Below are 17848 nucleotides of genomic sequence, written 5' to 3'. Positions count from 1 at the left end.
GTGCATGTGTTCTGTGGATTCTGACTGGGTCCATGGAAGGGACCCCACACTGGGCTTGATAAGCAGGCACATATTTTTCAGCATGCACCAGTTCCAAGGTAGGTAATCTCTTTAGGCAAGGTCCATATTTGCGTGGGTTACTCATTTGCTCTTTGTGTACTTAGTAAATAATTCGAATCAGCAGGTCCTGCGGGAAATGCAAACTGGTAAACACCCGCATGTGAGAGGAAGGGGGTATAAATTCACCTTTAAGCCCGAAAAGAGGCTGCCAGAATTCCCCAACTTCCGTCAGAATGGCACCTCTTTCCATACTTCTTGTCTTGGCCGCCCTGGTATTGGCTGAAACGGCACCTGCGGTAGGTTCTTTTTTTTTGTTTTGAGATCTGTGTTTTCTCAGATTTTCTTAAGACCTAGCAACTCATTAGTTGGGGCAGTCAGCAAAAAATGCAGGGGAATTATCTTACAGTGATTTGCATTGTGGGCATGATTCACAAAGGAAAACCTCCTCTTTAGGTTAAGTTTACGATTTTTTGCAATTCACAAAGCTCATTTACGCATATATCTTTATGATTGCCTATCTTTTTATGTGAGGAGTCTCCGCCATGAATGCGGAGACTCTGGAGTAGTAAAGATACTACTCGTAAAATTGCTTTGTGAATTGCAAAAAATCTTAAACTTACAGAAAAGTGTATGTTGACATTTGTGAATCAGACCCACAGTGTATTACTGCGCCTTCGACCATACCTGGGTTGTGGTAAGTATGCAGCTTTGCTTAGCACATATATCCAAGGTGCTGCACATTACAGGGTTTCTCCTCGCTTCTGGTTGGCAGCTGGCACTGGGACTCAGGTTATTGACTTTGGACGTGGGAGTGGCTCTTGCTGTACCTTCTAATGGTGACCATCGAGTCCTTGAGATTTTGGTTAAAGTAAAGCAGTGAGCTACCGTCTGATTGCCCATACTTTTTGGAACAGTATGCAACTGTTGTCCAGGCGATTGGATGGTTCAAAGCTAGCATTAGGGAGCCAAAATACAAAAAACTCTCTCCCACAAAAGCATTTTAATTCCGCCAGTTGGAAATTTGAACCCAGTTGTTGCAATATTGCATTATGCAGGGGACTTGGGGACTTCTGCGACCATGAAACCATATGTTCTAAAGCCAGGGTCATCAGGGTCTACAGCCTGGTGAGCATCAAAAAAATGTAAAGCACACAACGTACCTCGGATCCTAGGGGATCATGTGACTCTATCGGTTCGGTTTAGTTATGGGGATGTCTGATTCTGACTTTAAATCTTGGTGCTTAATGCAGAAAGCACACAAAAGCATGGTCTGTCCTGCATCTGATCTGTAGTCACTGAATACAGACCTTTTGCAGCCTCGATTTGGGACTTTGCCCCTAAAAGTAGTAGTAACCTTTTTACATATGCATGTGGTATGTATGCAGATGCATTGGGTGCAATATTGAATTTGCTATTACTGTTGAGAGAGGGGGAAGGGCCATTACTCACAAGTGGTGGAGCCCCTCTTCTCCCTCAACAATGGTACTACATAGTGTATTACACTTCATGCTTGGTTTATGCCAGACTGTCTTTTTATCCCTGTATAATAATTATTAACAAATAGGTGCACAGCTTTACCCAGAGCACATTGGGTTAATTCTATGCAGTGTGATACAATTCCAAAAACTAAGCTTTGTCTGAATAGCTCCAGTTGTTTTCTTCAGTGAGAGGCTTCTACAGGGCAGAACCTCTTTTATAAATCTGCACAGTCACGTTTGCGACCGGTGCAATGCATTTTGCCATTTACGAGAGGCAAAATGCAACTCGGTTACTTGTTACCAAATCGCATTTTGCTTTAACGAATCGGTATTAGGAAGGGATGTGTTTAGGGCGTCCCTTCCTAATACCGAAAAGCACTGATATGTATGAATGTTGTGCAACCAGAATGCAATCGCAAAGCATTCATAATTTACCGACTCTAAAGGAGGCTGTAAACCATTCGCAAACGGGAAGGGATCCTAAAGGGACCCCTTTGTGAATGTGGTTGAAACATTTTTTTTAGACCAGGCAGTGGTCTCACGGATCACTGCCTACTCCTAAAAACGAAAAGAAAACTTTTCATTTTTATTTTTGTAAAGCAACCTGTTTTCCTTTAAGGTAAGCTGACTGCACTTCAAAAAAACATATATCTTTATTTAAAAAGCAATCACTGCCTTGGTGGTCTGCTGATCCAAGCAGGCATACATCCCAGTGATTGTAGCCATTCACAATAAGTCGCAAATTGCGACCTGTCTCATAAATATTGATGATGCAGGTCCATTTGCAACCCATTGGGAACTGCAAGCAGTGTTTGAGACACTGCTATACATAGCTGCTTGAGATTTCCAAATTGCAAAAATTTGCAATGAGGAAATCACAAACAGACTTTTTTGTACATCTGGCCATTAGTTATTACAAATTCTAATTCTAAATTGTGTTGCTTTCCTTCTACTCTTTTCCTTTTTCCAGGTAGTACTGCTGCCAACATATTGCTATTGTAATATATTACATGCTTTGATAATTAAGTTGATGTTTTCAAGAATTGTTTAAAATGTAGATTGATTTATCTGTATAATTAAATCTACTCTTAAATAAAAAAACATTATAAAATGTTTGCAAAATAAGACTTTTGCCTGAAAAAGGGTCTGCTTCAAATGGCACTGCCTTAGGATATGGCACTGCTCTGGGATTCACCGCCGTTCAAGCAGTTGCAGTAGTGGCATTGACAGCCCCATGAAAGAGACCCTCAGCATTGATTTGCCTGGTTAAATGAAGCCTAGAGGCGTAGTAGCTATTGACGGAAATGGAATCTTAAGTACTGAACAATAGACAAGAAAAATATTTTTTTTCACCTTTTGGATTTCCCAATGCCAAAGTCTAATGAAGGTCTCCCGGTAACTAGACACTCCCATATGTTACCCGATACTCCCGACCAGGCACCCGTCTAAGCATAGCCCATGCGAGAAGATAGGTGAGTACTCGGTAGACACATAGTTATCCGCCATATTACTGTCAACAATGAATATTATGCAATGGTTAAAGGTATCGACTGAAGTACACCCTGTATGGTAATTGTAAAATCCAATAAAAAGGTTTCCCAAAAAAAAAAGTCCAATGAAGGTCATATGGACCGTGCTGCGAAAAGTGGGGCTTATAGCTGTGCGATGGGTGGAGCTGCTAGACTGGTGCTTCATAAATGAAAATAATGGGATGTTGGTACTTAGGATGATTTTTGGTTCAGAACGTGGAAACCAAAAAAAATCTATGAAACCTTGAGGCAACAAGCCAAAAGCAACTCACATTTTTAGCACTGTAATGAGAAAATAGCCCCTCCCCTACGCGATCCCGCCCCCTGGACACGTGATCGCCTGCCTCATTTCCGGGGCGTGGTACCTGTCACTTTTAGCTAATGAGCAAAGTTATCCCGATTTACTACTTGAAATATATGCTTTTTCTGCTTTTTTCAATCCATCCGTCAATGTGCACAGTTTTAATGGCAGCAACACTTGGAAAAGGGAATTTTAGGACAGGTCTATCTTTTTATGTGCGAAGTTCTCTGCCCCGCAGTCTCCGCAGTCGTAAAGTTACTACTACAGTTACTAACATATTGCTGCATTCCCTTTATGTTTTAAGGGTGACACAGCACTGGAGACTAACGAGTCGAAATCCCCTTTGTCAGTGAAAATTCTGGATGCCGCCTTTGGAAAGCCTGCAAACAACATGATTGTTGAAGTATACAAGCAGACTGAAAATGGGAGCTGGAGTCTCTTTGCCTCTGGGTAAGTTGCAGTTTACAGAAAAAAAGATATTTGCTGACAGTGATGATGGTGTGATTTGCACAGATCAGAAACAATATACATACAGGAAATAACCTTTAAGAAATATAGGTGAGACATGGTTAAATATCCACTTGCAGCTCGCAAAGGAACACTCTATTAGGAATGGGCGAAATCCCAGTGTGGAAAGTGAAACGTGGAAAGTTCATGCATTTTTGTTTTTGCACGTGGAGTGGAATTACACCAGATCAAACTGCTTGGTGGGCAGAAAAAAACGCAAAAAGCACAGTTGGTCTTGAGGCACTCAGGTAAATACATTGCCCATCGCAAGCAGGTGTCACAGTCAAGCCCCCAGTAGCGGTGCAAAATGCGATGCAGCGCGCGCAACGAAATTCGTTTTATTTATTTAAATGTGTACTTACCTCCGTTCATCCATATTCCGGTGTTTACATTCCTCCACCCTGCCCCTCCCCCGCCCCGCCTCACTGCCCCGCCTCACTGCCCCACGGAACTCCCTCCACGGACCGCTACTGCAAGCCCCGCTTCGGGGGAAGTACCTATAAAGAGCACTGTCAGGATCAGTGGCGGCTGGTAATTCGAGCTGGAGGAGGGCAAGCAGGGCACACACGGACATAAATACACTCACCCATCTACATGCACATTCACTCACACCCCCATGCAATCACAAGCGTGCACACATGAACCCATTATTCACAAGCACACACATAGACCCATTTAAAGCATGTACGCACAAACACAAATATATTCATACAAACACACATGCACGCACTTACCAGTCATTTGCAGCGGCACCGGTGATCTCAGGTGGAAGCAGGGACACCTCAGAGGTTCCTGGAGGGGTGGCACTACCGCTTCCCCTCATTTTCTGACCGTAGGTCAGCCAGTGAGGGGAGGCGGCAGTCCCTTACTCATCAGAGAGTGGGATGGGGTCAGTGAGAGTTGCTGGCTCCACCCCAGTCCGTGAGGAGGTGTCACTGATTGACGCTCAGCCCTGGGTACTTTAGGGCTGAGAACTGAAGTGCCCAGGCCGAGGCGATTAGTGACGCTCCCCCTGGTCATGAGAGTGAGGACCTCACAGTGCTTTTCTGGGCTGAGGAGGTCACACGCACAGGACTGTGAGATTTCCAGCCCAGCTAGGTTCAGCTGAAGCAGCCAGGTGCCTGCGCATTTAGTGCCTGTATAGCACCTGGCTGCCTGACCTGAATATAAAGAGTGTCTGTAGGCTGAACTTTGCTCAGCCTGACAAACACTCTTTATGTCTGCCAAAAGGTGGTGGGCGTGTTTTCTTAGAGACGTGCCGCTGCTGGTCAGTGGCCTGCCAGTGTATTCACAAAAACTGATTGCCATTAAGGTAATGGCAATGGCAAGCCCCTAACAATGCAGGGAAAAACAAGAAATCTGGTTGAGGGACAGTATGTGGCCTTATGGCTAGACCGCTCAACCGCTGGACCTCGAAAGTGGGGAACCGGGTTTGAGTCTCGGCAGGGACGCTCAGCATCCTGTGATTCTGGGCAAATCACTTAATCTTCCAGTGCCCAACAAAAAAAATGGAGGTGTCTATCTGTAACGCAACTGGTGTTCACATAAAGCGCTCTGATACCTTAGGGTCAAGTTCGCGCTACATAGAACTCTGAAGAGAAGGGAAGAATTCCTCAATGCCGGGATGGATTAGTTTGTGTTTCGAGTATTCCTCCCTTTTTTCAGTCCGTGGGGAACAAATGCAAAAACAGCACAATTATCCGCAGTTTCACATCTGGGGGCAAAAGAACGATGGATTTAACCCAGATCTCTTGACTGGGGGAGAATGTCTGCATTGTCAGCATTCCGTCCATCACTTGTTTGTTGTAACGCTTTTCGCCCTAAGTGGGAACTTTTCATGCACCTTCATTCCCAGTGATATTTGAGACTTCCAAAATCCAAAGTGAATGTGACTGTGCCAGTCTACATTACCTCCATGAGGTTAATGGAAAATCCAGGTTTCGCACACACATAACCACAACGAAGAAGAGAATGTTATAGCCTATTTGACTTCTGAGGGAGCCAAAATGTGAACACCCTAGATAGACGTGTGAGTACTGCAGTGCTATCTATCAGGGCATCAGTGCATTTCTTATCCATCAACTGCAAAGTTATCACCCCTGCTACTCATTTTAGGAATGCTACTCAGATAATAAAGTAACTCCACTAGCTACCTTCCTCGGACAGAATGTATGTCCATAATATCAATAAAGGCAATCAAATGGGATTCAATATTTTACACAACTATGTTGATCATCAAGTTCACTTTTTTGGATAGGTTAGCTGGGCAGCAAACACACAACCCGTTATTGTATGTGGGTATTGGAAGAGGAGGCTGTCAAAAGTTTATTTTGTATTTATTTATTAATTATATTTTTCTGTAGAGCTGATGTGGTCCAAGATAGTGTTAGTGCGCTATATATATATATATATATATATCTACACACCACAGTGGGGGTTGCCACTGTGTAGTTAGTTTAGACTTTCCATAGGAAGAGTATGGTTACTAAAATGTTACTTTACATTAAAAACACCCAAAAAGTCGCTGAAAAAAATCTAGTGGCTTGTATCTTGATCTTTGTGTCTCTGGATAGTAGGAGCACAAGCCCACCCAGTGACATAACATAGAGGGGGCAGTGGGGCTACGTTCATGTTCACGTCCATGGACAATAATCCATTGGGCGATGAGTTTCCCTTCACAGAAGCCTTTTCTTCCAATGGTGAGCGGTAATAGGAAGGCAGAGTGTAAGAGGTAGTCGGTTGCACTTGAAGTTGAAAACTACGGCCATAAAAAAGTGTGGCCAACACTAAGCCCAATTGATTTGGATAGGGTATTCAAAACATTGTGGCATATTTATAAAGCAGTTGCGTCGCCCTTGCGGCACTCTACAGGGCGCAAAGGCGGCGCCACTATTAAGTAAGATTTACCAAGCTATGCAAGGCCACCTTACGTGGCCCTCAGTGGCTTGATAAATCTGCATTAGTGCAACGCAGTGCAAATGCCAGCATTGTGTTCTTCTGCACCAGGGAGGCATTCCATAGGTGGAGCATGGGTGTTCCCCATCCATCTACTCATGGATTTTGGTGCATTTCTAGATTTACCATGAGTGGTAGACTTGGGAATGCATCAAAATGCTACGCCTCCTCAGGTGAGGCGTAACAAGGATAAATATCTGTATCTCTCCTAGAGGCATATTATCAAGGGCCTTATCTCCGCTTTTTTGGCTTTAAAAGCCCAAAAAGCGGAGATAATGTTTTCGCCCTATAAACAAGGCAGTGCTAACATGCATTAGCGCATGTTAGCAGCCTTGTTATCGACGCCTCGCTTTGTATCTCTAATGAGATGCAAAGTGGGCGTCACTGGGCAGTACAACCTTGCAAATATCGCTGAGGTGCACATCGCGATATTTACAAGGCTGCCCTAGCATTTAAGCAGACGTTCGTTTTTGGAGAAAACCGCTGTTTTCACCAAAAAGTAACGTCTGCTAAAATACAGACTTACCTATCCCTAACATTGGGGTGGATTATGCTGATACGACCACAGGGTCATATCAGCAAGGTTATCGCCGTTTTGCAGGGAACATCGCTGGAAAACCAGCGATGTTCCCTGCAAAACGGCGATTTCCCCGCTATCGCTGGAATTTGTATCGCCCTGGAGAAACGCGTTGTTAATAACGCGCTACCAGGGCGATAAAATCCAGAGATGGACGGCGATAAATAAAAAAGCGCTAAGCGCGCTTTGCGTTATTTATCACCGTCCCTAGATAATATGCCCCCTAGTTTTTACCATGTGGGCTTCATTCTGCATCACACATAGGAGGAGAAAAATACCTCTAAGGATTGTTTTTGTGCGAGAAGGTCTCCCTTCCTACACAAAAACAATCCTGGTTACAACGCAGGCACTCATGCACCATTGTGCAAGCGTGCCTGCATTGGCGCTAGGCAGCACATTGTACGGCAGTGCAGGGAAAAGACAGGCATGTGCCGTATCATGTTAAATACTGTAGTGCAGTAAGGTGGCTTGCTGTGCTGCTTGATTTTTTGATAACTATGCCCCATTATACAGTCAATTCAGGGAAACACTCCAGCTTAGTTAAACAGCTAGGCATGTATGTAAATGGAGAGATTTTATGAGATGATGTGGCACCTGACTGGCTTGGAGGCCTCTGATGGAGACAGAGCTGGGTTGTTGGAAACTGGAAAGGTTTTAGAGCATGATGGTTTCTCAACCGGTTGTTAATGTTGGCAGAATTAAACAAAGAGTTAGTTTGTGAATAAAAAGAGACATTTGAGCACCCTAAGGGGCAGATTTACAAGCCCCTTGCACCACTTTTGAGTCATTTTTTACATGGGGAAAGTGACGCAAAACTGCCCCTAAGAGCCTGTGAAAGTCTGGGGGTGCTGAGACAGAGTCAGAGTAGTGCTGTAGGAAACAGGAAACGCTTCAGATCATGACAGGAGCTCTATTGTCTTTCCTAAAATGCCAATATCACACCAGGCATAGTGCTAATACCCCGTGAGTAGCAGGTTTTAGGTGTTGTACAGGCATGTAGGAAGAAAGACAGGGAGCAGGAGAGAGAGGTAATGCGTGGGACCAACATGAACGTATTGGGGAACAGAAGCAAGGAGGGAGAAGAAGTCATGGATAGTGAAGGCCATGGCTGGTAGTGAGGGGAAGCAGGTTATGTCAGTCAACCAGAGAGAACGTCTGGACTCATGGAGACTGTCTCCTCGCACTACCCGCAGTATCTACACTCGGATGCCCCATTGTCATTCTAATTAACAAATACATTTATCCGTCACCCATCGGCTTAAAGGAAGTAAGAATGAGATAGAGTCGGGGCAGGGCCGGACTGGCCGTGGCAGTCACCGGGCAATCCCCCAGTGCGCCGCACGGGTGGGGGCCGGTTTTGGGCCCCTGGGGGCCGTTTTTGTTACAGGGCCGTTTTGCAGCACTTTAGATAGCCCCTACTCACCCCTTGGTAGCTTGGCACGAGCAGGCGGGCTTAGCCCAAAGGCAATGTGTAAAGTATTTGTACCAACACTCACAGTAACACAGTGAAAACACCACAAATAGACACCACACTAGTTTAGAAAAATAAAATATCTTTATACTAAACAAGACCAAAACGACAAAAATCCAACATACACAGTTAAAAATATGACTTTCAAAAGGTTTCAAGAACTTGTAACATAGAAAACTATGGATGTGTGACTTTTCACTAAAGTACCTGCAGTTACGTCAAAATTCACCAAGCAAAACAGCCGCAGCGTCAGAAAACAAAGAGATGCGACACTCCTGAGACCCTGAGGAGGCGATGCGACAGTCCCGCTGCATGCAGAGGAAGGGTTCCTTCGATTCTGGCCTGTAGGGGGAGTGATGCGTCGATCCTTCTTGCCGGTTCCGGTCCGCAGGTGATGGGTCGGGGAAGCGTGTCGCATAGGTACGATGCGTGGATCTTTGGGATGCGTCGGTCCTCTTCAGCCTCGATCCCACAATGAGTCGATTCTTTCTGCGAAGACAGGCGCTGTGGCGGCTTTCGCAGTGGCATGGCGATGCGTGGCAATTTTTCTCGGACAGTGAATATGCGTATGAAAAACTGCTGCAAGAAGAGCGATACGTCGATTTCTGTAGTCCTTTGAGTTTCTTCTCTCTTACAACTCCCAAACAGCAGCAACAACCTCCAGAGGCCCAAAACTGGTACAGGAACCTCAAGGCAGGTCAGCACTTACAACAGCAGAGTTCAAGGGAGCTGGGGGTGAAGTCTTTGTACCTCTGAGACTTCTTAACAGGGGACACAGGACACAGCAAAGTCCTTCTCCTTTCCTTGGCAGAAACGGCAACTGCAGGCCAACCCCAGACACACAGCAAGGGCAGTACTTCTCCGCAGTCTCTCCAGCTCTTCTCCTTGGCAAATGTTCCTCTTGAATTCCAGGAATGATCTAAAGTCTGGGGTTTTGGGTCTGATACTTATAGATCAGGCCTATTCAGTCAAGTACTGACTCATCCAGACTCCTGGAGCCACTGCAACTCCCCAGCTTCTGTAACTCCAAAGCCAGACAGTCAATCCACAAATAGACAAAGGCACACAGGAAGGTTGAACAAGAAAATAGTCACTTTTTAAAAGTGATATTTTCAAACACACAATTTAAAAACCATCTTTACTAGAAGATGTGTTATTTAATTCTGAGTTCAGGGGTACCAAACTAAATTTTTATATTGTATCCCTATGGGAAGGTATGCTTGTAAAAGTTTACAAAGCATTCCCCATTCTGTTCTATGAGCAAGATAGCCTTTCAATAATGGACATATTACACACACCAGTACATGTCCTACCTTTCGCATACACTGCACCCTGCCCAGGGGGGTACCTTGGGCCTACCATAGGGGTATCCTATATGTAAGAAAAGGGAAGGGAAGGGTAAGGCCTGGCAAGTGGGTGCACTGGCCAGGTCGACATGGCAGTTAACAAACTGCGCGCAGGCACTGCGGTGGCAGGCCTGAAACATCTTTTCAGGACTACTCATGTGGGTGGCACAATCAGTGCTGCAAGCCCACTAGTAGCATTTGATTTACCCGCCCTGGCACACTTTGTGCACTTTACTAGGGATCTACTGGTAAAACAAATATGCCAATCAGGGAGAACCAATCACAATATCAATTTACCCAGGGAGCACTTGCACTTTGACACTGATCAGCAGTGGCAAAGTGCCCAAAGCAAATAAGCCAGCAAAAATGAAATCTAGCACAGCATCAAAAACACAGGAGGTAGCGGCAAAAAGTCAGGGAAACCACGCCAAGGATGCCAGGTCTAACAACAATACTCTTGCGAATTCCACATTTTACAAATCGCTTTTGATATCACCAGTCCTAGCCCCTGAAAATCCTGCAGCATTACCATATGATGATTTTAAAAAATACCCTATGGGAGATTTGTGAAAAGAAATATAAACAAGAGCCGGATAGACATTTTTATTAACAACACTCTTCCTATTAATGTGAGAGGCCTACATGGACCACCTGTTCAACAGCCACTTTACCTTCTTTAGCATTTTCACATAGTTCAGTTTGAAGAGATCAGTGTATTTATTTGCCACATAGATCCCCAGATAGCAAATGGAATGACTACTATTATAGTTCTTAATTATGTCCGCAGGCAGTATTGATGCCTGCATATTAAAAAGCAATGTATCGGTATTATCTTTATTAACTTTGCATCTCTCCAGGTTTGTATATTCTTGAATAACATTCAAAGCTACCTTAATATTAACTTGGTCAGCTTTTAAGTATAGGACTATATTGTCTGCAATAAGTTTGCACATCCCTTGCAGCAGGGCAATGATATTTGTGGCACTACTTATTCTTACTGCTAATGGTTCAATAAATAGGGCAAAAAGTATAGGGGACATTTGGCACCCTCATCGCGTGTCACATTTAAATTGTATAGTGCCTGCTAACCTTGTATTAATTATCAGACACACTTCGGCCCCTTGTTATAGTATTTTAAGTATCGCCACAATTCTAGCTGGAAATCCAGACCCAATTGACGAAGGTTGAATGCCTTTTCAGCATTGTTCATTACAATTACAGCTTTATCTTGACCGCTGGAGAAGTAGTCTATAACCTGAACCAAATACTGTGTAATTGTTGCTATTGTTTGCTTTGGTAGAAACCCATACTGCTCATTCTGAATCAGCGCATGACCCACCACAACTATATGTAATGCCCAGATTTTGTTAATTGCTTGCAATCTGCATTACGCAGGCTTATTAGGCAATAAAAATTTGTGTTAACGGTATCTTTATCTTTTTTTAAAAAGCTTATCACCACGGACTCCTTAAATGTCAAAGAAATGCCCAGTTCACCTCCTTATTCATTAAACATTTGTACCAGATGTGGTATAAGTTCTTTCTGAATTGTTTTATACCTCAGTTGAGATTCAGTTGCGGCCAGTTGCCTTGACATTAAGCATCTTTTGTAATGCCTATGCGGTCTCCCCAAATGAAATATTTTGCAGCAAAGTCTCTACCTTGGTCTAGGTCAAACACGGAAGCAAAATCTGCCTGTAAAATTCCTCAAGACTAGATCTGGAGACAGAATTAGAATTCCGAAAAATATTTTTTATGATGCTGCAGGATTATCTGTGTTATATCAGGGTCATATTTTTACCCTTCATTTGAGTTGGCAATTTTGATTTCCCCAGTACACAATGCAATGTGTTTCAGATGTGTTGACCAAGTCAACAGCCTGCCCACCAACTGGCTCTCTTCATATAGTTTCTGCCAAAACGTTGTTGTATTATTAATCTCTTCATGGATAAAAATGTCTCTCAGTCTTTGCTTGGCCTGGTCAAGTTTTCCTTTACGTCCTGGTTTTAAGTCTATCCTTCCCCTTACTAATGCATCCTTTACATTATGTAGAGTACATTGTATGTCCTTGACTTGAGCTTTCCAAGCTCTACTCTGAGCTGAATTATATGCACTTATCCGACCACTAAATGTTGCTTTGAATGATTCCCATATGGCAAAAGGCAAAGCAGTACCTTGAATAACCTAAAAAATCTCCTTTATAAACCTATGTGTTGCACCTAGCCATATCTGATCTACCAGAGGTGTCCTATCGAACTGCCATTGTGAGCTTTAAGTTTTAGAAGCTTCCATCTCTATTGTGATCCCCACTACTAAATGATCTGAGAATGCATTAGCCCAAATAATCGTTCTGCCCCACTTCCAAAACAATTGTGATTAAGAAGAAATTCAGTCGTGAAGCTGTACTATATCCACTTGAAAAATACGTAAACTGCGCCTAGTTTGGATGATCCAAACACCACAAATTGACCAGATTTAAATTATATTTCATTGAATCAATAGCCTGTGCAGTTAAGGTTTGAACTTTTTTACATTTCTGTTAGAAGTATCCAGTTTGAGGTCCTGTATATAGTTAAAATTGCTTCCCTACATTGAGGGCCCTTCTTCCCTCATTGCAGGAGCAAATATTTCCTTCAAGGGGCTATCATCATCTTGTACCGGGCCATACAAATTAAGCAGATCAAAGGGGCCTGCTTGGACTCGAACTTTTACCCAAATCCATCTACCCTGTTTGTCTCTTATCACCACCCCCAGTCCATTGATTTAGAGAGGTCGATAGCTACTCCCCGAAGAGCTAGAACTGCTTTTGTAAAAAAGGCATGCAACTAATGTTTTTGTTGTGTGTTTGGAAAGAAGGAATAGAGGTTGGAAAGGTTCTTGATGGTCTCCACATGTTTTATTCCCTGAGACATGTGCATTAGGTCTTTTCATTGAAAGAAACCTCTGGAATGTCTCAGTGACATAGCATGGGAACAATAGGGCCAGGTGCAAGCAAGGAAAATGCTTCGCCACCTCTCATTTATTTGATCAATTGTAAATCTAGCCATAATTTGGATGCACTGGGCTCCTATCACAACTGGACCCGGGGACCACTGCATCTGTCTCACTGTTGATGGCCAGGCCATTTGCACGTTTACTTCTGGGTGTTGATTAGATGTTTGGCCATTAAGAGTAGTCTTGGGTGGTCCACCTTCTGGTGCAGAGCGGAATGAGGCCATTAATTTGGTTTGTAAAAGAAAGGCCGCAGACTGTTTCTATGCTTCCAACCTTGCAGACAATAAGAATGATGATACATTTACAGCAGCCTAGCTAGATTAGTCTTCACTTTACTTTTGACTGCATCTTGCTTTATTATTTTTGGAAGTAAATTGTGGGAAAGTGCCCCTTTTGACATGGTCACCCACCACCTTTTGACTGGTGCAACTTTGTGACTGAAACGGTACGATTGTTCCACAATTGGCACCCCTTTAGGATCCCTGTAAGTCCTTAGTAAGGAGTACCCCTGGTACACATGGGCCTTGAACCTAAAGAGAGCCCCTAAGGGCTGTAGCATGAATTGTGCCAACTGAAGAGACCACTGACCAAACTCATGCAAACCTCCATTGCAGCCTGCGTGTCTTTGTGCAGAGAAAAATGAAGAGTCAACATGGCACCCATCCCTTCCTGCCATGCCTACCAAGCACTGCATGTGGTATAGGTAAGTCACCCCTATGGCAGGTTTTACAGCCCTAAGGAAGGGTGCACTATACCCATGTGTGGGCATATCTGAGGGAGTGAATATGTCTCTTTGATATCTAAGCTCACCCTTAGATATTATAAGTGCACACAGAAGCTATGACGAGTACATAGGCTGGACACTCATGATTATGAGTTCTCCAGCTACGTGATGGCTTCACTGTACCCCATGGTGTTTGGTACCAAGCACCTCTTCTTAATAAACCAATACTGATTCCATTGCTGGACTTATTAATAAATGCACCCAGAGAGCACCTTATAGGTGCCCCCTGAAAACTTGAGTATGTTGACTGACCGGTCCCAACCAGCCACCCACCATTGACAAGTTTCTGACCTCCTGGGGTGAGAGCCTTTGCTCTCGATGGCCAGGAACAAAGCCTGCTCCGGCCAGACGTGTTCACACCTCCTCCACGCAGGAAGTGCATTCCAGTGTGGGAAGCTTCAAAGGCCCTGACACCTTTGTTATGCGACACAGGCCTTTCCAGAGAGTGGAGACAGCCAACCCCCTGTCCTGACCCCACTTTTTAGTGGCAAGACAGACGGGAAAATTAGTAAGATTAGGAGGTGTGCCTACATTCAGCCACCACAACCCCTAGGGCGGGGCCAGCTAATGTGGACCCCACTTTTCAGATTCCTCCATCTTGTTTAGGATGGAATTAGCATTCTAGGGTCAGTTGTATGCACACTTCCCACAGAAATGGTGATATAGAGGGTGTCGACACCCTAAAGTTATGTAGCGCATTGGCTACTACTAGTCACTCCCCTTAAACACCCCTAAATGGAGTATTTAGGTGGCAGGACAGTAAGTAAAAAAAAAAAAAAAATGTATCTTGTGGTCGGTGCTTGCGGGTGAGAGTGTATTTGTATGTGAGATTGTGTATTTGTGGGCATTTGTGTGCGTGTGTATATGTAGGTGAAAATAAGTCTATTATTTGTAGTGAGTAAGAATGAGTGAGACTAAGTGAGTGTGAGTGAGCAAGGGTGAGCAAGAATGAGTGAGAGTAACAGTGACTACAAGAGAGAAATTGGTTGAGTGAGAATAAATAATAATGAGTACAAGGGAGTGTACGTGGGTGACAGTAAGTAAGCAACAGTGAGTGAAAATGGGTGAATCAGAGTGGGTGACAATAAATGAGAATTAGTGAGAACATGTGGGTGCATGTTAGTGAGTGAAAGTGTAAGAGTGAAGGTGAGGTAAAGTGTGTGTGAAAGAAGGAGTGAGTCAGAGCATGTGAGTGTAAGAGTGACTGAGAATGAGGGAGTGAATAAGAGTGAGTGGAAGTAAGTGAACGTATGAGTGAATCAGTGCAAGAATGACAGTGAGTGTGAATGAGTAAGAGTGAGTGCAAGAGAGACTGAGAATTAATGAGTGGGCATGAGTGAGTGAGAATGAGTGACAATATAATGTTACACATGCAAGTCTGCAGTTGGCCCCCGGCACAATAATTCCTGCCTTACATAGTCACCTATGGTATAATGCTCTCAAAGGCATACCGGAGGCAATTATTGGCATGCAAGGCAGCTCTGACTAAATACTGGAACATTGGCAGTCTAGAAGTAAGTCTTGGCACAGTGGGCACCCATGATAAATATTGGTACTCGCATACCAGGTGTAATTGCTGTCATATGGTGCATGTGTGGAAGAATGCTGGTATGTTTGAGAACATTCTTGCAAAATACAGGCACAAGCTCACTGGAGGTACTTCTTGGGATAAAAGAGGAAAACCATGGCATAAGGGTGCAACCATGACAAAATACAAGCCCTGACATACTAGAAGTCATTTTTACATAAGGGTCACTCTTAATATATTAATATGGTATTAATTGCAAAATTCTGACACTGGCATATTGTTTTCAATTTTTGTCATGAAGGGGCACCCATGAAAAATGGCCCTGGCACAATGAAGGTAATTTTTGACTTACAGGGTATTTAAAGCACATTTTGAGATCAATGGGGTCAATTCCTAGGGGGCGTCAGGTTTCATAGGCTTGGCACACCATGATCGGACATCACTATTTAATGAGTACTGTCATTAAATGCCCCTTTTTGTGTGCTCCCCAATGTTTACTGAATTTTGTTGCTGGCTTTTAGACTCTGCACACTGGGACACTGCTGTCCAGTGCCCAGTGTATGTGCTTTGATCCCTAAAACATGGAGAAATTGGCTAATCCCTGATTGGTGTATTTAACTTTTCTATAAGGCCATAATATATGGTGTGGAAACTCACCAGTGTAACTAAAAACTTGGTTTCAGGCCTACCTCCGAAGCTTGCCTGCAGCAGAGTAAAATCTGTGGTGAGACCTGTTAAAATAACTCTTTTTCATGAGTAAAAACCTCTGTTTTAATTATTAGTAAGTCACCCCTGTGTAGGCCTTGTAACCCACAAGTAGGGTGCATAGTATTTACAAGTCAAATCTGTAGAAAATTAATGTTACTATGTCCTAGAGTGACAATGCCCTAAAATATGTTTTCACTATTGCAGGCCTATCTGTTCTATGTAGAAAATCAAAGTACAAATTAAAATACTATGGGCCCAATTCACAAAGGTAAACTCTTTTGCGTAAGTTTACTTTTTTTAGGTATTCATAAACAAACAATTTAATAATAACTTTATGACTGCGGAGACTCTGCCATTGGGACAGAGAACTCCACATATAAAAAGATAGGACAGACATATCTTCATATGTGCAGAGTTCTCGTCCCGACTGGGGAGTCACCTGAGTCATAAAGTTACTATTAATTTGTTTGTTTGTGAATATCCAAAAAGAGTAAAATGACACAAAAGTATAAGTTTACCTTTGTGAATCAGGCCCTAATAAGGCATTTCGGAAATGGGACCAGCTAAACAAATAATTCAGCAACTAATAGTAATAGTTATTCAAAGCCTATTTCAATGGTGAAGTCAGATTTTGTAATAAATATTAACCGAAAGTCACCTTTTCTCTGCCTGACGTTCCTGGAGGATAATTTGCATTAGCTCTCCAGCTTCTCCCAACCTGTAAGTGGACTGAATAAGGTGTGACATTCCTCCCAAGAGCACATAATAGGATGACCTGAATGGGCAGATATGACTCCTCTGAGCTCAGTAGATTATGCATGTTGGGGTATGTGCCCTTCTGTTGACACCACAGTGTCAAATCCTGCATGACAGGACTGTCTAAAGCACATGAAAAGTTTTGCACTCTTCAATGAGAGCAAACAGGATGCCAGGGTAATGTTTATGCAAACCCTGTCTGGTTGGTGATGGACCCTGCTTTTGTCCTACAAGACTTATGTGTCTGGGTTTGTTATGGGTACAGTTCCTGCTTCGAATTATATGTTATTGTTAGATGTGGGAGGACACTAGTATTACTATAGTACACTTCCAACTCATACCCCCAGCCTCAGAGTCCAAGTTTAGTGTGGACGAAGACCTTCACCATCTTGAATTCGCCCTGATACAGTGCCTTTGGGCCAGTTTGAAAGTAAAGCAAACAGGAACTATTACGAAAGTTGGAAGGTCAGGGCCTCTGAACCATTATTTCATTGGTCAAAGAAGGACTAGGAGTGTCTTAGGGTGTCCCTAACCTACAGGCTTGTAAACCTTACAAAGCTGGACCTGCTGGACTTGCAAAAGGATACCGGGTGGACCGAACCTGTTATACTTGGTATCTGTGACCGGTGAGAAGGACCTGAGGAGGTTGGACCACCGTCCACTTTAAACCTAAGGGCAAAAATCCTGATCTCCAGGGATCAGAATGGCTGATCCCCTGGGTGGTTTCAAGAACAAAAAAAGCTGATGAAATTTCTTTTGTGAAGAATCCCAGCAGGCCTGGGGCAACTGGACCAGGAGTGAACTTTGCTGTTGCCCTCTGACTGACCCTGGGAGTCTCTAAGTGCACCCATGGGG

At 43.6% G+C, this 17848-nt stretch overlaps 1 protein-coding gene across 1 annotated transcript in view; it reads left to right on the top strand.

Annotated features, from left to right (window-relative positions):
- Positions 1–263: 263 nt before the first annotated feature.
- LOC146831407 (transthyretin-like) overlaps positions 264–17848 on the top strand; it is a 37803-nt gene continuing 20218 nt past the window's right edge. The window contains exons 1-2 of the mRNA XM_085605708.1: positions 264–356; positions 3673–3818. Of these exons, the coding sequence (XP_085461834.1) occupies positions 294–356; positions 3673–3818 (209 nt within the window). The 5' untranslated portion in view covers positions 264–293. The remainder of the gene's footprint in view (positions 357–3672; positions 3819–17848) is intronic.

This window comes from Triturus cristatus, chromosome 5_1 (assembly GCF_964204655.1).
Source record: "Triturus cristatus chromosome 5_1, aTriCri1.1, whole genome shotgun sequence".
Lineage (NCBI taxonomy): Eukaryota > Metazoa > Chordata > Amphibia > Caudata > Salamandridae > Triturus > Triturus cristatus.
This window is presented reverse-complemented; position numbering and strand designations above follow the sequence as displayed.